General features: G+C 46.7%; 7 protein-coding genes across 7 annotated transcripts; 3 read left to right on the top strand and 4 right to left on the bottom strand.

Moving 5' to 3' along the window:
- Positions 1-1,353: 1,353 nt before the first annotated feature.
- Positions 1,354-6,426, bottom strand: MCYG_06045 (helicase swr1; the record flags this gene model as incomplete). The annotated part of the gene is made up of 2 exons (XM_002846130.1): positions 1,354-1,882; positions 1,997-6,426. The coding sequence occupies 2 exons, from the start codon at positions 6,424-6,426 to the stop codon at positions 1,354-1,356; spliced, it is 4,959 nt and encodes a 1,652-aa protein (XP_002846176.1).
- Positions 6,427-6,869: 443 nt separating this feature from the next.
- MCYG_06046 (NADH:ubiquinone oxidoreductase kD subunit) lies at positions 6,870-7,476 on the top strand (the record flags this gene model as incomplete). Its single annotated transcript, XM_002846131.1, has 3 exons — positions 6,870-6,992; positions 7,060-7,371; positions 7,447-7,476. The coding sequence occupies 3 exons, from the start codon at positions 6,870-6,872 to the stop codon at positions 7,474-7,476; spliced, it is 465 nt and encodes a 154-aa protein (XP_002846177.1).
- Positions 7,477-8,401: 925 nt separating this feature from the next.
- On the top strand, positions 8,402-12,708 carry MCYG_06047 (C2 domain-containing protein; the record flags this gene model as incomplete). The annotated part of the gene is made up of 6 exons (XM_002846132.1): positions 8,402-9,092; positions 9,126-10,386; positions 10,449-10,755; positions 10,843-11,103; positions 11,176-11,760; positions 11,824-12,708. 6 exons carry the CDS (start codon positions 8,402-8,404, stop codon positions 12,706-12,708), a joined length of 3,990 nt encoding a protein of 1,329 aa, XP_002846178.1.
- Positions 12,709-13,011: 303 nt separating this feature from the next.
- On the bottom strand, positions 13,012-13,748 carry MCYG_06048 (HMF1; the record flags this gene model as incomplete). The annotated part of the gene is made up of 4 exons (XM_002846133.1): positions 13,012-13,158; positions 13,246-13,419; positions 13,494-13,507; positions 13,588-13,748. 4 exons carry the CDS (start codon positions 13,628-13,630, stop codon positions 13,012-13,014), a joined length of 378 nt encoding a protein of 125 aa, XP_002846179.1.
- Positions 13,749-14,135: 387 nt separating this feature from the next.
- MCYG_06049 (conserved hypothetical protein) lies at positions 14,136-15,255 on the bottom strand (the record flags this gene model as incomplete). Its single annotated transcript, XM_002846134.1, has 4 exons — positions 14,136-14,380; positions 14,453-14,799; positions 14,861-15,096; positions 15,154-15,255. 4 exons carry the CDS (start codon positions 15,253-15,255, stop codon positions 14,136-14,138), a joined length of 930 nt encoding a protein of 309 aa, XP_002846180.1.
- Positions 15,256-16,597: 1,342 nt separating this feature from the next.
- Positions 16,598-16,996, top strand: MCYG_06050 (conserved hypothetical protein; the record flags this gene model as incomplete). The annotated part of the gene is made up of 1 exon (XM_002846135.1): positions 16,598-16,996. The coding sequence occupies one exon, from the start codon at positions 16,598-16,600 to the stop codon at positions 16,994-16,996; it is 399 nt and encodes a 132-aa protein (XP_002846181.1).
- Positions 16,997-17,955: 959 nt separating this feature from the next.
- On the bottom strand, positions 17,956-19,463 carry MCYG_06051 (peroxisomal catalase; the record flags this gene model as incomplete). Its single annotated transcript, XM_002846136.1, has 2 exons — positions 17,956-19,197; positions 19,257-19,463. The coding sequence occupies 2 exons, from the start codon at positions 19,461-19,463 to the stop codon at positions 17,956-17,958; spliced, it is 1,449 nt and encodes a 482-aa protein (XP_002846182.1).
- Between the last annotated feature and the right edge of the window lie 855 nt (positions 19,464-20,318).

Consider the following 20,318-nt stretch of genomic DNA (forward strand, 5'->3'; position numbering starts at 1 on the left):
AGAATTAACAAGACAAAATCAGAAGCTAGTTGTTGCTTGGTGGAGTTTGGTCAGGCAGCAGAAAGAGACATCCGACCCCAATCATGGCCATGAACCAGGTCGGAATATGGGGAAGGAAAGAATATCCCATTGGATATAGATACAACCTTATGCCATTTTCGATTATTATTTATCTGCGGTTGGAACTCAAATCTCTCCTTCTGGTCGCTTCAGAGCTTGTACCATGAAGCTACACATACAAAGTGCATGTATGTATGTATACATATGTAGCATGCACGCATAGGCACCATCCCCAAGCTACCGCTTGGGGTCCTTCGTCATCCTCGCATCCACCTAGACGGAGTAAGTTCGGATAGAAGATTCGTTCGATTCGGAGTCATGCCCCCACAAGTTGTTTGCAATAGTTAATCTATACTATGAATACTTATTATGTAAAATCTTTTCATCCTTCATTCCAGGGCCCTCTAACCGATTCGTCCCAGGAATCCTGGCTCGATTGCACCGTTGCACATTACAAACATGCTCATATTTGACACGATCGAGCGGGGGAAAGGCACTTTCAAGGGGGCCAGAGCTATAATACTCCGCATATTGTTCGTGGTGCAGGGTACGAAGTGCAGTTATCTTGTCAAGGCATACTCCTCTTGTACCTTTTTTTTTTTTTAAACCTGGGCCTATCAACGGAGCTCCCCCGCTTCATGTATATAGGTTGTCATCGAATAAGAAATATCATCCTGTAGAGCGACAGATAAAGCCAACAGTGGTTGGTCAAACCACTGAACCACATCTGTTGATCCCTTCAAGCCCCGTTGATGTTGTTATACAACTTGGCGTGGTGAAGCTTTCCAGCTTTGATAGAAGCCGACAGGGTAAGGAAGGACAGCGATGGTCAATCGTGTAACCATACAATGTAGTCCACATTGACTCGTGGAGCGGAGAATAAAGGACGAACAATATGGTAGTGGTAAATTGAGGAAGGGAGAAAAAAGAAGCTATTACATCAAATAAGAATAACGTTATTTGTTAAGACAATGGTGGAGAATCAAGAGGGAAGAATGGACAGGAAGCAACGCTATCAAAGGGGAAAAAGAAGAAAAAAAATACAGCTGCATAAGATCGCTCAAATGCACCTCACGATGCGTCAATTGCCTCGAACTCTGCTTTAGTGTAGGGGAACGAAAAACAAACCCAAAAAAAGTAACGCCCTGCATAACTTATGCGCTCTAAAGGATGTCGATGGCCAAGGTAATGTGATGAGAAATACTTCTGTTTTCCGTTGATTTCTTTAGCAGGTTTTTGTTTTGCTTTCAAGAAGTCCACCAGAAGGAGTTTTCTCATCTGCTGACGGCCCTTTTATCTCTTTCTCCGGATGCGATGCTCTCTTCCCCTCTTGGCCTTTTTTCTTTGCCTATCGGCCGGGAGAACAAGTGGTTCATCTTTGAGGTTCCACTCCATAAAGCGAAGCAAATAGTCGTCGATATGGCCAACGTGAGATTCAGAATCGTCAATCTCGACAGGACGACCATCGGGGGTCACGCAAGTTGAAGCCGGATATACACTGCCGTTCACGTGTGATACAGAGCGCTCATACTCGCCTAGTTCAGTGGGGGCAGGGGTCCCCAGTAGGCTTTGACTGGGTGGTTGTTGTCCTGGTGCTGGCGTCTGGGGAGTACTGGCATTATCGAAGTTACTGTCATCAACAGCCTGCTCGATTTCCTTTTCGGCAGTCTTTGCCGCATCGATGTCTTCTTTATCCTCAGCTTGTTCAAAGATACGCGAAGTCCCGTGAACCTTGGTATCGAGGACCCTGTCCATAGCGGCACCCGCTTCATCATGGCCCTCAGCCAGTTCCTCATCGCCTAGTATGCCACCCACATCAAGCCTATTCAGGTAATCGGTAGTAAACTCCCCCTCTTGTATCACAACGTCATCCAACATTCTTTTCTGATTCGCTTTACGTAGAATATTGGATTCAATCGTGTACTCAGAGACAAACCTATAGATGTGCACATCTCGAGTCTGGCCAATTCGGTGGCAGCGATCCTGGCACTGTTTGTCCATCGCCGGATTCCAATCCAAGTCGTAAAAGATGACAGTGTCTGCTCCTGTTAAATTGATCCCTAGACCGCCCGAACGACTGGAAAGAATGAACGCCAAGATACGTGTGTCGCTATTGAATCGTTCCGTTAATAACTGCCGCTGTTCGATCTTTGTAGAGCCGTCTAGACGAAGATATCGATGGCCATGAATATTTAGAAATTGTTCTAGAATATCAAGCATCTTGGTCATTTGGGTAAAGATCAAAGCACGGTGACCGCCGGCCTGCAGTGTCCGAAGCAGTTTATCAAGCTGTTGAAGTTTCCCGCAGTCGTATTGCAGTAATCGCTTGTCGGGAAAGGCAATCGATAGTCGCATCTGGGCCTCATGGAACGGGTCATATGCAGGAATTCGCTGGGAAGGAGTAAAATAGCGTGATGTGATAGGGGTGAGGGTAGCAGCTGTAACTCCATGGGCAACAGCAGCTGGCGTGAGACATGCAAACTTTTGTACCAAAGGTTCTACCATTAGCGATGTTGATTCCATGGATCGAACCATAGAATTGAGCACCAAGGATTTATTCGAGAGCCAGTCAAGGAGGTACTTTCGTGGGGGTTGGTGTCGAGTGTCTGGTTGGAGGGTGGTGACAATGGTAAGCTTATCGATGAGGCTTTGACCGTATATTGGACGCTGGCTATGGCGCTTGGACTCAAAGTAGAGGCACCTTTCCAATTCCCTCATACGGGCCTTCCGAGCATCATTATCCATGGAGCGCAAGGTTGACTGTATTGTGGATCCATCGAAGTTCATGTTCCAATTTGTTCGATTGTATTGTCGCTGTCGAAGGGAATTTAATGGATTGTACGCCATGATTCGGGCGCAGTCTTCCACAAGTATTTTCGAGTTTTGCTCTCGAGATATTGGAGCAAGATTCAAAAAATCAAGGTCCAGCTTGTTCAATACGTTTTCTTTCAGCAATCGTCGCCGAACAAGCAGATCTTTTATCTCGAATTCCACGACGACGGAGTTGGGCATAGCGAAGGACGTAGTGATTGGCCGAGTTTCGAACAAGTCAGGGTGGTTACACACTTTTCGGAGCTGCATCAGGCAGTTGATGATGGAAAGATAGTTCCCGGAAGCCAGCGTCTCTTTTGTTTGAGTTCGAGACATGAATCCATCGTAGAGGTATCGTTGACGCTTTGACAAACGGCAAGCAACAACATGTTCGTATTTGGCTGGCATTTGCTTCTCCACATCCACTTTGAGACGTCGAAGAATGTAAGGCCGCAGGATAGTATGTAATTTCGAAACAACTGCCTTCGCCTCGTCGTCCATTGTCTCTCTTCCGTGCTCTAAAATTTGTTCAACAGGGCGACGGAACCATTCTGAAAAGTTTCTGAGATCCGCGAATCCTTCAATGCCATTGCTGTCTTCATCTGAGGGCATAAGAAAGAATAGAAGCGACCATAGTTCTGTCAGATTGTTCTGGAGTGGAGTTCCTGTTAGAAGCAACCTTGCCTGAGTCTTGAAAGTAAGCAGTGTTTGCCATCTTTGAGACCGGAAGTTCTTGATATTGTGAGCTTCATCAAGCACCATGTAGTGCCAATTTCGTCGCCTAAAAATTTGTTGATCCTGAAGAACAAGTTGATATGAAGTGATGCAAACATGCCAACGGTCATCGTCCATCCATCCTTTTCGTTTCTGCCTTCTCTCTTCCTGGGTGCCATAATAGGTGAGAATTTTAAAGCCTGGACACCATTTTTTGAACTCCATCTCCCAGTTTAACATGACGCTAGTAGGGACAATAACAAGATGAGGGCCCCAAACTTCATGTTCGACAGCCAGATGGGCTAAAAGTGCTATTGTCTGAATAGTTTTTCCTAGGCCCATCTCATCTGCAAGAATGCCGTTTATATTGCTAGCGTATAGCCCGGCTAACCAGTCGAGACCGAAATGTTGATACTCGCGTAGCTTCCCACGGAGAAGATGGGGAATGGGCGTTTTGATACCTGTTTTTTCCGCAGCAAGAGCTGTTTCGTTGGTATTTGTGAGTTTAGGGCTGCTAGCTTTGGACAGTGGATTATATCCATCCTCCATGCTAGCATTTTCGGCCAACCTGTGATTTTCCATAATTTCGCCATTTTCGACCGTGGCCGGAGATGTGGCCTCTGACTGATCACCACCTTGCATAACTGTACCCGCGTTGGACCCTTTGTTCGGACTTTTTGAAATAGCAAGAAATTGCCCAACGCTTGTTTCTTCATCGCCTTTAAGGTCATGGGTACTTTTGACGACAGTATCATCAACATCTTGCATGGCATGCTTCGAGTCCTCATTGAGGTTAACTTTATTTGGAACAATGGCTTCACCTTTGGAGAAAAAACCTAATAAGCCTCCGCCTTCGTCACTTTCGTCGCTCTCATCGCTGTCATGAGCATCATCACTATCTTCTCCTTCATCTCCTTCATCACTATCCCCCATATCGTCATCCATATCTGTGGACTCGTCAGATTCGTCAAGAAGTAACGGGTCGACCTCCTCCAGCTTGACATAGGCATTCTCTTCTCCTATGGCTAGGGATGCATTGCATTCTACTGGCTCTTCATTAAGATATTCAGTCTCGCTGGGATCTACCTCTCCATCTTGGTTTTCTTTGTTCTCATCGTCTTCATCCTCGTTCTCATCGCAATTGTCACTGGAGAATATGGAGGTGTCCATAGATGCAAGATTTGCATATTTCGCACGAAGGGCTTCCGGGCTAAGTTGCTCATCATCGTTATCATCCTGGCCTTCGTCAGTTTCAGTTTCTGAGCCCGAGGAAGACATATTGCTGTCATCACCCGAATCTTCGGTTTCGTCAGACGACAACTCATCTGTCTCCTCGTCATCCAGTTCTCCGGTTCCAATTCGATCGGACCTCCTTCTCTCAAACAGAGCAGTAGATTTTTTCAAAGCATTGTTCAATGCCAACTGCTCTTCCACCTTACGCTCTTCTTCCCAAATAGCCAGCCTAGCTCTGTCGACCTCAGCACGAACTAAGTCAAATTGCCGCTGTAAATCTTTGATTAGCTGTCGGCGTTTCTGGCGTAGTTCATTGTGTTGTTCTTTGAGAATATCTTCTGGAGCTTTATTCCGTTTTTTCCATGCATCAGCACACCAGTGAGCAAAGAGTCTAGCAAGATTTCTGTGGTGTTTGCGCTCCTTGTCAAGGAGCTTTTTGAAATATAATGCATGCGCAACAAGATGATCTTGGTGTGAATACTGGCGAGGGGGCGCTTCTTCGGGATCCGTAAGATAGAATGAACAGCGTTCTTTGCTTAGGACTTGGTTTGGTTCGCCTGCCTCTTTGAGTTTTAACCGAATCCGAGCCTCTTGTAAGGCCTCCTTTGGCGAAGAGAAATGGGCTTCTTCTTCACCCGGAGTATTCTTGTATAACCATTCATTAAATGACGAGTATTGTTTCGGCGGGAGGACGTGCGAAGGGTGCTGGACCCCCAACGACGGCATCTTAACGCGAAACCGTAGTCTCGGAAGCTTCTGACTTGTCCCATCGTCCTTATCCTTACTGTCTATCCGACTCCGGTGCTGGTCTCCCGAGGTAAGTCTGTTCTCTTGCTTTGCTATAGCAATGCCGTCACTCTGCCTTCGACGAGGTCGTCCTGGCTTACGTTTCGGTGGAGGATCTAACGGGGAGTTCGGGCCAACGGGGTTTGAGGTGGAGGTTCGTGGGATATCAGAGACGCGCCTTTGGGATAAAGGTTGAGGCTGTGTGGAATTTTTAGCGAATCCGGATGCTGCCTTTGATATCGTTGCGCGTCTGGAGACATCATTTGTAGAGGGAGATGGATCCACGCCGCCGTTGTTATGGTTGCTACCGCCGAGTATGCGTCTACCATTCGTCTCTGGCTTTGCAGCACGCCCGAGTGGTGAAGCAGATTCTCTCTGCCCGTGAGTCCAGCTCTGCATTGTCTTGTTCATAGGCCCTGTCTGCACCGGAGGTCGCGTGCGTCGTGGATCGTCTTCGGGCAGCATTTCAACAGGTATCGTATTTGTCCTCGTCGACCGACGCTTCCCATTTTCCATAAAGGAGGTCGGACCATCGAATCCGGCGCGTTTCCATGGCGGCGAAGGTGGCCGTGGTGTGGTTCGTCCCGTCGTGCCTGCAAGCTTCCGCCGCTTGGATGGTGGTCCATTAATTCCATTAAGCTGTTCGTGTTTCGCGACACCATCATTATTTTCTTGGAGAGCGTCTCTCTGTGGCGTCTGCTGCTGCTCAGAGAGAGTATCTGTAGGAGTAGAAGGTCTGGCTATGCGCTGAGGCTCGCCATCATGTTCAGGCGTCGTGGTATCGCGACTGTGTCCCCTGCCGTTCGGCGTGCCGTTTTGCATTTCTTGTCACTAAAATAAAAAAAAAAAAAAAATTGAATGGGGGGTGGAAAACGAAGCTAGGAAAAAACCCCCTAACCCGTGGTATCTAGGCGAAAACAAGGTCAAATTTCCCAAATTTCCCATCAATCGATAGATCTATTTCCACCGAGGCCACATATGAAATCTGGCATCGTTATCGGCAAAGATGCGCTGCTGGCGGGCAAAAGATCGCTGTGTCTGAGGATTTTGCGGGAGTCGTTAATTTTCGCCGCTTTGAAGGTCAAGTTTACTAGGAGGATGACTAAGCAGGCTAGATGAAACCAAGAAGAACGAAAGAGACCGACGATGATAAAGAAGAGAAAGCGAAGACAGAGACAGAGACGAGCTGAGAGTCGCCATTGTGAGTGTGATGACGGGTCTGGCAGATGGATGATACGTGCATATACACTAACGCTGTGAACCAGATGCTGTCGAGACGAGTCCTGCCGGCGCGAGTGCCAACGCTGGCTCGCATCCCAACGACCTCCAGAATCACGCTGACACAAGTCAGATATGCCTCTCAGGCGGATATACAGGACTCGGGAATGGTCAGTCCACACTGTTTCCTCGATCTGAGGCTAATTTCCTGCTCGTTCAAACTGACTTTGGACATAGAATGGCGGATATGAGAACCCTCCAGCTCTGAAGCGCCAGTTCCGTGACCCAAACGCTGGGTGGTGGGATGCGCAGGATAAACGAAACTTCGGAGAGCCAGTCCATGAAGATAACGACATCTTGACGACCTTCAGCCCGGAGGAGTATACTCACTTCAAAGCCCCCAAGGCCTTTTTCTTGCTTGGGTGCTCCATAGCCAGCGTGTTCGCTTTCTCCGGCATCGTCAGCTTCTTCTATCCGGACAAGCCCAGCGCCCCTCGAACGTTCCCAGATGGACTCGAGGCCGAGCTCGGTGGACCCAATGCACTATCGGTGAGTACCCGTGGCATGGGCTACAGAGAGCTACAGAGAATGATATTTTACTGACTCTTCTACTTTCTTCTCTAGGCGAGGAAGCCCCATGAGGATAGCTGGTGATGGCCGCAAAGGTTATTGTACTTGTATATGAAAACAGCCTAGAGATCCAATCACAGACACCGTTCAAATCCCAACAGCACTCTTTCCAATAGTGCTCGTGCATTCATCCTGTTTCAGATTGCGGCCATTGAGTGAAAACCACCCATATCCTGTTTTGTTTACGCATGTCAGTATCAATGGAGGCTTTCACGATGGACCTACCGCAGACGAGAGTGACAGCACTGTACCATGTAACCGCTCTGTTGACCCCGTTTCACCCAGGAAGCTCGATAAATAATCCGGGCTTCTACCAGGAGGGGAATATATGTATAATATAACGTAGAAACAAACCAAGACGGAGGGTTTTTTTACCTGCATACATGATAATATATATCGAGCCCGTCACTCTCGTCTCCTTGAGGAGTCTCCTTCTCTCTGGCCAGTAGCAAAGCCGGCCTTGCGATAATACTAGATCTAACACGCTACGTCAGAGGCCTAAGAAAATCCACATCTCTTACTTTGGCTTGCTTCATCCCTTTGGACCGCGATCAACTGCTCACCTCTCGCCCTCTCTCTCCCTGTTTTATTCTTCTTCTGCTTTGTTTTTTCTCTTTCATAGCTCGAGATACCCTCGATTTGGCCTGAGCACCACAGAGTATTCACTTTCTTCTCTCTCACAGAGCGCTGGATAGTTCGTGTTTATTTTTCGCCTTGTAACGTGACGCTTTGCTTGCGTTTCTCCACCGCAGGGAGAGAACGAGCACCAACAAGTTGAAGACATTTCTCTCTCTCGCTCTCTCTCTCATTCTACAGGTAAATCGAAGCTGTCTACTCTCCATATAGGCAAATCATTATACTAAATACCGACCTACCCCAGGTTTATGCGCAACACCGACCTTTATAAACGGCTACGCCCAAGATAAGGACCACCGAGAGAAGAGCTCTCATGAGCGTGAGCGTCAGCGAGACGACTTACATGTCCAGCACCAAAAGACACTCGGTGGGCGGCATCAGACGCGTGGATAGCCCTAGCGATAATGTCAAGCGTCACTCTCGAAACATATCTGCCGCCCGCCGGCGCAGGGTCAGCAGCAACGACGCCTATACGTATGCCCTCCGAGTGGCCTTTTTAGCCTACCTTCTCCAGGCGCGCACGAAGAGAGTACAAGCTGCTCCTCCAGCTCGGCCACAGTCGCTGAACCGGGCCTCCACCTCATTTCATGACCTGATGAAGGATTTCAGCCTGGTGCGGGACTCAAAGAGCACCAGGTTCCCCCATGGGTTTGTCAATGAGCTCGAGAAACGGCTAACTGGCGTGCTCATTGGCAAGGAACACAGAAAGGAATTTCAGGATGCTACGGTGAAGAGAACGTTTGGGGCCTTTCTAAACTCGTTGAAGGAGCAAAGTTTCAAAAAACGTATGGAAAAGGACCGGCGTGTAGAGGACCTAGTGTTAATTTTCTTCTCAAACGCAACCAAGGAGCTGTCCAAAGGGAAAGCTCCGGAAGATACTAGCTGGAAGTTGATGGTGGATCGCCATGTTGCGCTGTTTGTCCGGCTTATCACTTTTATCCTCAAGGACCATGACTGGATCAAGGACAGGCCGGAGCTGGCAAGCAGGCTGGCAACACTGGAAAGTAAGCTGCTAGCTCACGACCAGAATCTAACAGAGTCTTCGCAAAAGAATGGCCCTACAGTTGAAGTCGCTGCCCCGCTAAGCTATGATGTCAACGACATGCCGTTGGTCCTTACCGTTGCAAAGGCATTTGGTCTCCGGAATTCCCAGGTTCAATCAGATATCAACAAGAACAAAGACTTGTGGACTGGAAAGGAAGCGCTGCAGGACTTGAAGCTGTATCAAGCACATCTTAACCTCAATACTGGGGGCACCCTCTCTGTCGCCGATTTTGAGGTTGAAGAGGGCTATGAGGCATGGAAGAAAGCAGAGGGGCCGGACCTCTCACAGATGATGCTAGCCATAATTCAGTCGAACCCAGAGCTCGCCAAAAGTACGGGTGCAACACTGCCACAGTTTAATGCCCAGTTGGCAGATGCATCATTTGGAGAGGATATGAACTCGGAGCCGTATCCCAACGCGTCGGAAAACTCATCTTATGTGATTGACCAGCCAGTAGATATGAGCTCACTATCCCTGGAAGATGAAAACTATGAGCATCCAGGCACGAATTTGTACACATTTATACCCCCCGATCCGCGATCATACTATCGATTCGTGCTCAATCAGCTGCTCACCCATGATCTCCGTGATCAATCACTTGAGGCGTCGGAGGCTACTTCGGAAATGCCAGCCTCAAAGCTACTTTCTAAACAGTCTACTGAACTGCTCAATGAGATTTGTCTACGCTGGAGGATTCCCAACTTCACCCGACTTGTACTTTTCTTGGACGTATTTAGAGAAAAATACGTGGACCAGGAAGTCAGCCTTGACGTTCTTGATTCAGCATTCACCTTCGTCAAGGATCCCCCTGCCACCAAAAATAAGCGCGCTAGTATAGTTATGGCGCCTATTCTGTATGATAGAAACAAATGGACCCAAGCAGATATATTCTGTATGCGGCGTGTCATTGCATCTATACATGAAGGCCTTCTTCGACAGCTGTATGAAACGATGATGTCCTGCTATGAAGCCAAGATTCCACCTATCGGTCCAGTCATGTATCTTCTTGAAAACCACGTCGAGTCCGATCCGTACTTTGTGGAGAGCGTGGAGGAACAGGAACGGTTTTGCGAATACGCGTCGAATGGCTTATTGGAGAAAGCCAAGGCTATCTACCAAGAGTACCTGAATAAAGAGATCCCGCCTGATCAACATGAGTGGGAATTTCATCATGTTATTCAGCTTGGGAAAGCCGTGATGAAGGTTTGCCAGCGGATACAGAAGCGCTACCGGAAAAATCCTAACATATTAGGGTGAGCAATTGCCCGTCAGCATTTCAATATGAAAGACCTTTATACTAACTTTCGCTTCACAGAATTAATCCAATTACGGTGCTGGTTAATTATATCCTCCCAGTGTATGCCGAAGATGCAAGAGATATGATCATCCGCATAATCGAACAGGCCCAGGAAAAGAACGAGCTGATAGAGATGCAAGATGGCTTTGATCTATACGGTGAACTTTCTAGCATACGACAAACTTACATCGAAGCTTTGCCTGGTGAACCATTTCCTTTTCACATCGAAGAACTTCTTGCTGACTTTGTCTGGCGCTGGATCCAGGCTACAGATGCCAAAGTAAACGACTGGGTAAACCAGGCTGTTAAGCAGGATGATTTCAAGGTCCAAATAGCTGCTCCGGGTGACATACCTACTGAGGACCAGCGCCACAGCGTCTCAGTGACAGACGTATTTCGGTCATTTAACCAGGTTGTGGATCAGATAGTACAGCTGAATTGGGACGATGATGTAGGATACGCCAAATTCATGACCGCTATTTCACGGTCGATTGGGAATGGGATGGCGAGATACTGCGAAATTCTTGAGGGTATGTTTAGCCGCGAGATGGACAGATTGACGCCAGAACAGGAGGCTGCAGCCAGACAGACGAAGCAGGAGAAGTGGATGCAGATGGCAAAGGATGCATGGACTAGCAAAGAGAAGGTCGAGCCGTTTCAATTCTTTCCAGAAGTATGCCAAACCCCTTTTTCTTTACATATTCCCTGCGTGGATATCGGAGTGGCCGCTGACTATGACTGTTAGTCCTTTGTGAAGCTCAATAACATTGAGTACGCACTGCAGAAGTTTGACCAACTGGAACGCGACATCAACATCGACGCATGCGCCGAAGTGTTGGCTAAAAATGCACCGCCTCTAGCGAAGAGACAGCGCAAAATAACCAACTACGTCTTCACTGTTAAGATCGTTGAGGCTGAAGACCTCAAAGGCTGCGATCTCGATGGCTTGAGTGACCCGTATGTTGTCCTGACGGATGAATACCAGAAGAGAATCTCAAAGTCACGTATTATCTATAATAATCTTAACCCACGATGGGACGATACAGTAGATATCATGACAAAAGGGCCACTGAACATTATTGCAACAATATGGGACTGGGATGCGATGGGAGACCATGACTACGTTGGTAGAACATCAATGAAATTAGACCCTGTGCATTTCGCAGACTTTGCACCACGGGACTACTGGCTGGACTTGGATACGCAAGGGAGATTACTGCTGAGGGTTAGCATGGAAGGAGAAAGGGATGATATTCAGTTTTATTTTGGCAAAGCATTTCGTACGCTGAAGAGGACGGAGAAGGATATGACAAGAAAGATAACGGAGAAGGTGAGTCCCCGTTCCCATTCCTCATAGAGAAGCCAATAGTTGAGATACTAAAGGTACTCATAGTTGTCTGCTTATATTAATCACTGTCTGTCACGACGAGCCCTCAAAGCACTCCTCTCTCGTGGCATCAGTATGTCAACTGTCTCTAGCTACTTTAACAGGAACCGGACACAGTCGAATCAAGCACCAACGCAAGCAGAGGTTGAAAATGCACTTACACCTCTCTTCACCTATTTTGACGACAATTTCTCCATCATGAACCAGACGCTCACAGGCCCGGCAATGCGTACGGTCATGGCTCGACTTTGGAAAGAAGTCCTATCTACCGTCGAATCCCTTCTTGTTCCGCCACTATCAGACAAACCTTCTAATCAAAAGCCGCTCACCCAGCTGGAACTTGACATTGTCCAGGCCTGGCTCGGACTACTTCTCGCCTTTTTCAATGCTGTCGATGAAGAGACTGGAGAAGCCAATGGAGTACCTATAGATGTACTCAAGAGCCCCAAGTATCATGAGATACAGACGCTGTTTTATTTCTATTTTGAACCGACTGAGCAGCTGATCCGTACTTCAGAGCGCATGGCCAGCGCCACTGCTGCTAGGCAACAAGCCAACCGTAACCGTCTATCCGCCTCATCTGCGACGTTAGGTGTGCCAGGGTTCGCTGGCGTGCTCTCCGCGCGACGAGGGAAGAGCATTCTCCTCTCCCGCAACCTGGGCACGATGAAGAAGGCCAAAGAAGAGAAGCGTCGTGAGGCCCAGGCCGAGCCTAATGATGATATGATACTGAGGATTCTCAGAATGCGAGTTGAAGCTGCAGGTTACCTACGAGACCGAAGCAGACAGAAGGAACGGTTGGCCACGGCGGCTGCCGCAGACCTAATTGTTAAGCAGAGCCTAATGGCTGGCACTGGAGGGCGCATGGCAGGAACTTTGCCCCGATACTAGACAGCTATGAATAATGTCTTCCCCCTTCCCTTTCTTTTCCTTTTCGTTTGGCGTCGGGATAACGTTCATACCTTTTTGTTCGGGCGTGGGATGGTTGCATGAATATGATGCAGGCTGGGGGAAATGAGGATGGTATACCAATCTGTTTGTTGTTATTTGTACTGGCATACATAATTTTAAATAATATCATAGACATTCTGCAACTTAAACTGGGATGGCTCTTTATTGATATATTTAGCCCATTCTTTATTTATCGTCTTAGTATTCTTTTGTACGTGTACAGCTACCTGACTTTGCTGCTATCTACTGGAGAGCAATGCACTCAAGTTCGACTGGGACACCCTTGGGTAGCTGATGGACGGCGACGCAGCTGCGGGCAGGCTTGTGAGCAAAGTACTTCTCAAACACACTGTTCATCTCGGCAAAGTCGGCCATGTCGACGAGGAAGACCTGTACTGCGAGTTAGTGTCCTGGTTGAACCCCTACAGGGTGCGGCAGCGTATTGGCAGGGAGGAAAATGGATATGTAAACACATACATTGACCTTGACGACCTTGTCAATAGAGGAGCCAGCAGCAGCCAGCACAGCAGTTATGTTGCGGCAGCAGAGGTCAGTCTTGTCAGCAATGCTTCCCTCGATGAGCTTCCCCGTAGCGTCAGCGGGAATCTGTCCAGAGACAAAGACCTGTCCGGCGGCCTTGATAGCTTGACTCTAAAGACTATAACTTAGATCACCGCGCTCAATTGACGAGTATTTCAAGCGTAGATAAGATAGAAAACGCATACGTATGGGCCAGCAGCTAGAGAAAACCAGTCAGTCAACTCATCTTATCAAGAAAATAGCCGGCGGGGCAATAGAGGGGGGGACACTTCGACTTACGGGGACAGGCGTCCCGGGTGAAGACGGAGGCCATGGAAGACATGATGGCAGATCTGGTGAGCGCGCGTGTGCGGAAGGGCAGGTAAAGTGTTATATACGAGCGTCGAAGAGGAAGAGGAAGAAGTTGAGTACAGCAGGAAGTTATACGGCGGGCCAACATCGGGATTTTGTAGTTTTATATGAACAAGTACAAATGAGAAAGTTCCCCGCGGTCTTTAGAGGTTTACCCGGCTGACTAATCCGGCAAACTCGCAAGGTTTCTTCCAACGTCAATTTGTTTCTTAGTATCATTTACATGCAGGCTTCTATTGTTCTGTGATACCCTCGATGGATGATGAAGAAGCAGCCTACAAGTGCTGTGTGGCTACTTGCCTCTATGACGACCAATCCCTCTCAGACCTATGAATTATCGCTCTCTACGTTTGCTCACTCATGGCAACTAGAGACTTTCAAGTTTATATTCACATTTCAAGCGGCCGGAGTGGCTTATTTAAAGAATATTCAATCTAACCTGTCCTCGACTGAAATGGCCAGTATAGTTAAAATAATCAAGACTTCCAGGCTTTCGTCAAGAACTCCCTCGCAGTGACAGGCTGAACATCTGGGAACAGGTCGTTAAGGCGATTCTCCTTTGGCATTTTGAATCCATCTATGACGGCAACCTGACTCATATAGGAGACCACCCACTGGATAATCTCGGGTGGATAGACGACTTCCTTTGATTGAGGAAGAGCCGTGGATTCATTGTTCTTTATCTTCTCCAAGGGGTCATATGTTACTTCAAATTTGGCGCCTATGAGTTAAGAAAAATGTTAACTTGAACAGAATGAAGTGGAAACACTAATAGTGACACTCTCAAACATACCACGAAGCTCCTCTCCTAAGCTCAACAACTCATTGAAAGTAGTATCTTCTCCGCCCATATAACCAAACTCGGGCCATTCATCCCGGCCGAGTAACTTTGCGATGAATTTGGCCATGTCATACGAATAAGTCATGGTGATTACGTTATTGCCATCACCAGGGATAATTGCTCGGCAGTTGGCAATGTCAACACCATAGGCGAGTGGCTTGAGATGAGAACGAACGTTCGGCATCCCCCAATAGTCCATGAAATAACCGGGGAAGATGCGGGTGTACTGCAAATTGGAATTTTTGAGGGCGTTGGTTGCGTCAATGTAAAATTGCACTCCGGGGGTAATGTGAAGTATTCTATTTTCGGAGTTGTTAGTAAGAACCACTGCTGTGAACACCAGTAACGATATAATATTACTCTTCAGATTGGACAAAGGAATATTCGCTGGGGATGAATCTCTTGGTGACAGCAGACTTGTCTGCGGCTTGGATGAGGTTCACCTGAGACTGACTCGCTTCAGGAGAGATCATGCCGATGGTGCAGATGACCGTGTCTATGTTGTGTTCCTCGAGGGAGGCAGCAAGGGAAGGAATGTTGTTGTAATCAACCTGGACCTGCTTGACCTGGTCCAATAAACTGCTAGACCCAGATTTCTATAACTGTCAGAGTTGATGACGATAACAATAATGACAATGGGATGAAGTTCCTACACGCGTCAAAACAACGATTTGTTTCTGATACTGAGGTGTTTCCAGCAAGGTCTCAACAATGGTCTTTCCCACCGGGCCCATGCCCGCGATTGCAATAACCATCTTGTATGATTCCACCAGTTTGATATATGAGTTTCAGGATGTTTGGGTATTCTCGAACGGGAGTTAGAGGAGAGATTCAGGCTGAACCCGTGGGCTATTCTGTCGTATTTATCTACTATTACAATAAAAGGAATGGTTAAGAGGAATGACGGCCATCGTGTTTATTAGTTCGGCAGTTCTGATAACTTGAAGTTCAGCAATCACAGAAAGTTCCCCACAATAAACTTTCGGGGTCATGAAAGTAAAAATTGGGAAGTGGACTGCTCAGAAAGAAGTATGTTAGAAGCCACAAGGCGATCCTCTCATTCTCCCCTCTTTAAATCAGTTTTGCAATATGGCGGATGATGATGGTCTATGGTGAATGTCAAACTGATCTCAATGATGTTCTCTATGCTAAAATTAATACTCTGTACGGGGTACAAAGTCGGTTCTTTCGAAATGTTGCGAAATCAACTTAGCATCTTGACAGTCTTAACCCGATGAAATTCTGATTAAAATCACCAAGCGAGAGTTCCACCTAGGCCGATCCACATCTACTATGTATGTCCGTATTGATGCATCTGATTTACAAGCCCTACTATGTACATCTCACCCAGCACCACGAGAACGCATATCTGATTATGTGTCATAGTAACATGGATGTCAAAGACGTTAGTTTTACACTACCCTGTTTTGCATTTGACTTCTCATGGATCACCTCATATGTAGTCGGATGGGCAGGGTAAGCTTTCTTTATCATTCAGTTCCACGTACATACATAGTAGTATGCTCACATTTGACATCATATTTGCATCTCAACTGCATTGGATTTACCTATTACCATATAGTACTTATGAAGAAATAATATACCTATATATGTATGGAGTACATAATAATAGAAACCATATAAAAAGTGAGGCAGGGGTTGAATTCTCTCTTACACTGCCAAGGAAGCAGCTGATGGAGTAACAATATCTCAAATTTAAGCTGCTGTTGTGCGTGATCATACTCTCAACAGATACAGGATGGAAAATATTTGGGTCTATTTTAATTCCTACTACGTAATTTTGAAGGTTGCAGTACTGTTCCCAGTAGCTGGCCAAACTTATTATCTTCCGGGAATCCCCCCCCACCAAAAAAAAAAAAAATAAAAAAAATAAAGGCTATATATAGGGAGACTCACATAATCTTTTATTCCATTTCCATTCAAGCTCAACTTCAATAACTCCATTGAACAGCATTACTACCATTTGGCCCAAAACATCATTCTTACCCACCGAACAACTCTCAGTATGTATATAACTCCTACAGTACGGCCAGATAACCGACATTTACTTAGTTAAAAAGACGAATAACACCTGCCATGGCAACGTCAACGGCCCCAAAAAACATTAAACCGACCTCTGTCAAGGAAAAAGAAGCGGTCCTAAAGGCAGCCCGGTACTATGTGGACGGCCTGAAAACCGGCAATATTGAGCATAGTCGCCAAGGATTCCACCCAAAGGGAGGAATGTATGGCTGGATTGACGGCGAATTGAAAACTGTCCCAATTCAGGAACTGTTCGATATGATCGTAGAGCGAGGATGCACTCCGGAACTAATTTACCGTTTGGATATCATCACCATGACCCCTACCACGGCAATTGTGGAGGTCGACTCAGAGATGGAAAATGAAGGATTTCGGGACCATTTGGCTATGGTGAGGGTGGATGGTGAATGGAAGACGGTTGCCAAGCTATTTCATATATATGATAAGCAGTGAGCTAGATATGTTCTATTAACGAAAGCAGTGATAACACGCAACCCATAAGTGGGGTCCTACTGCTTCCAAAAGGCTTTTTTTTTGTGGATGAGAAAATTATGATGTAATTCATATACTGTGGTCAAGATCTATCTGAGGGTTTGCTCCCCAACAGCCTGCCCTTTTGAAGGAGGCTTTGGATCACAACAAACACTAATCATGAGTTTTTATGACGTGGTGGTACTCTGAATATTTCGGGATCTGCATGTGGGACAATTCTCGTTATCACTCAAATAATCTTGATACGGTAAGATCGCCTCGTTTGTGGCTTCACCATATTAGGCCCGCCTGCATCCAATTTTGGAAGTACAAATAAACGATCGGCAGGTGGACCGCCGCCAAGAACCCGGGGTTTATTGACCCACTCGGTCCGAGCCACATACTTAATTTTGAGCTTAATTAAGTTACGAGTTGACAGGTAAACCCTTTTTCAGTTGAGCGAAAACATGAGATTGTGCAAGTTGTAGCTGAAAGACTTCGTTAAGCTACACAAATATTACATTCAGAGCCTTAGTGATGATGATTTTTGGGTAGTCGAGGTCGCCCCGTCAATCATTCGTTTGCTCCACCTTTCAATGACTTCGGATACTTTGTTGCCAATTGCATAGATCATACTTCCAGCTCACAGCCGCCTTGATAACGTAGAGTGTGCCTTTATCTGTAGGGTTAGCCAAACGTTCATGGATAATATATTAGTTTTTTAATAGTATTTTCTATTGCAACTACTTACTATGCAGTTGGGCATTTTTTAGGGGCTGTTCATTGACATGCGCACATATGCTCTATATAGCACAGGAGATGATTTGCATTGGAGAAGCAGGTACAGAATAAAAATAAGTATACCTATAAGAGGCCTGTGTGAAATATTATATAATGAATGCTATAAAAATATCAAGAAGGATTAATCCATTTCCAAGATTTTACAGTCTTTGTTGTCCAGGTTGAGCCCGCTCGGGCGAGTCAGGTTGTGCCATGTCGGCAACAATAACCTCTGCTCCTTCGCGGACACGACGAGCAAGCTCAGTTGAAACAAGCTCGAAAGTTTCGTAGACTCTCTTTCTGAGGTCCTCAGGTCCCTGGGCTACAGACTTGTACAGGTTCTCCACCATTCTGTCCTGGAATTCTTGGCTCCGGAATTCAGGTAGAACTTCATAGTACTCCCTAGCAAACTTGTAGTCGTCCTCATGTGGATGAGACCATGACTCCGAGGTAACCTGGGAAAGCCACTGGTCGAATTCCGGGCCAAGGTCATGTTTACAAGAAGTCTCCTTGCGGCGAATTGGTGCTTTGAGATGATCAATTCCTAGGCGGTAGCGCTGAGCGTCAGGATAGGCAAACATGCGAGCCTGAAGGATAGGGTCCTCGGACGGCTCAACGCCAGGCACAAGGTTTGAAGGAGAAAAGGCAAGTTTCTCAACCTCGGTGAAATAGTCTTTCACGTTACGGTTCAGGGTAAGCTTTCCAAATGGGCGGGATGGAATTGTGTCTAGACCCTTGGGGTATGTACCCAGGTTCCAGTGCTTTGTTATATCGAGAATATTGAAGCCTAATTTGGGGGCATCCTTGGGATCAATGACTTGGACGTTGGCAGTCCATGTAGGATAATCACCACGCTCTATGGCTTCGAATAGGTCCTTAGTGGCAAAGTCTGGATCGTTAGGATCGATTTTGGCAGTTGATCCGTCCGTGAAGTTAGGGCCCCGGTCAGACGCCAGGAAGAAGTGCACGTATTTGAATGATCCGTCAGGCATGACCCATTTAAACGCATGGCCGGCATAACTGCTAAGTGTCCTCCATGTGAACATTGTGCCAAAATCACTGTGTTGCAAAAGGGTCATGTGCAATGCTTCAGGGTTTTTCGTCACAAAGTCCCATGTCATGCTCGGGTTAAGTAAATTTGTTTGGGGATCCCGTCGCTGTGAGTGTATCATGTCGGGGAACTTGGCTGGGTCACGGATGAAGAAGAACGGGAAGTTGAGCGAGACCCAGTCCCAGTCTCCCTGTTCAGTGAAGAACTTAACAGCCATGCCCTTCAGGTCTCGCACTCCATCGGAGGACCCACGCTCGAGGCCAGTTGTTGAGAAACGGGTGACACATTGCGTCTTTTTGCCAACTCCTAGCAGCATATCAACATTGCAAATGTCGGAGATGTCGGCAGTGACCTAACTAAACGCATCAGATTGCATTCTGGTGGTGGCAATATACGTAAAATCTCTCTTACCTCAAATTCCCCGTATGCTCCAGTGCCTTTGGCATGGACTGCTCGCTCTGGGATCTTTTCTCGGTTGAAGTGGGATAACGCCTCAAGCGTATAGATGTCCCTAGGGCCATGGCTTTGGATGGAGGAGACTCCATTAGAATGCATGACGGGACATTTTTCCGCAGCATTATTCATGACAGGACATTTGTCCGCAGCGTTTGGAGCCATTATTATGTGTTCTGACTGGGAGACTGTAACCAAGATGAAGGTCTATTTAATGGCTGAAGATTGGCTATGTAAGACCAGAGCGATGCCTTGAAAGAATGGAAAGACCACTGGACCACAAAGGGAGATTTTGTATTTAGTAAATGGGTATGGGTGTGAAGATATCCAGTCATGTCTTGCTTATTATCACCCTGCTCGTGTATCGCTTGCTTCATTATTTGGTCATCTCCCGTGGCTGAAAAATGAGCTCGCCGGACCAGAATATAACGAGTCAAGTGGACCATGCTGACGCTGGCTTATCTCAAAACTGCCACGATAATTATCTCAGCTACCAATAATTGTATCGTTTTGCACGACTTTCGAATGAGTACCCATGCAGGCCGTCAGTGACAGCATCACAAAATGAAGGCTTGCATAAAACATCACATTTAAGATTGGGCCGCAGACGCTGTTGGACGACAAACCAGGACCGGTTTTTCAGTATCTCGCCTTACATTAGTTCCAATACGCTTTTCAGCCGAAAGCCAGGTTTATACTTTATGTCTTTTTCTTTTTCCTTAATTACTATTATGCAGAGTTATCTCTGGAACAAAAGTTGGACAAACTACGTGGAGCTCCGTTTCGTGTCTCTTAAAAAGTAGACGATAAACTAGCGAACTAAAATACGGGTAGATCGTGGATCGCCGAACTTTTGGGGCAGATGGAGCGTTTCGCTCTGTACACATTTACAAAGTATCAATTATGAGTGTGAACTAACGTACTATGTACGATGTAGTGATAAATCAAAAGATAGGTAACTCGACTGATTATGCAACCGATCAACAAGTCATCACGCTGGAAACTGTGCTATACTATGCA

This window comes from Microsporum canis, genomic scaffold (genome assembly GCF_000151145.1).
Source record: "Microsporum canis CBS 113480 supercont1.5 genomic scaffold, whole genome shotgun sequence".
Lineage (NCBI taxonomy): Eukaryota > Fungi > Ascomycota > Eurotiomycetes > Onygenales > Arthrodermataceae > Microsporum > Microsporum canis.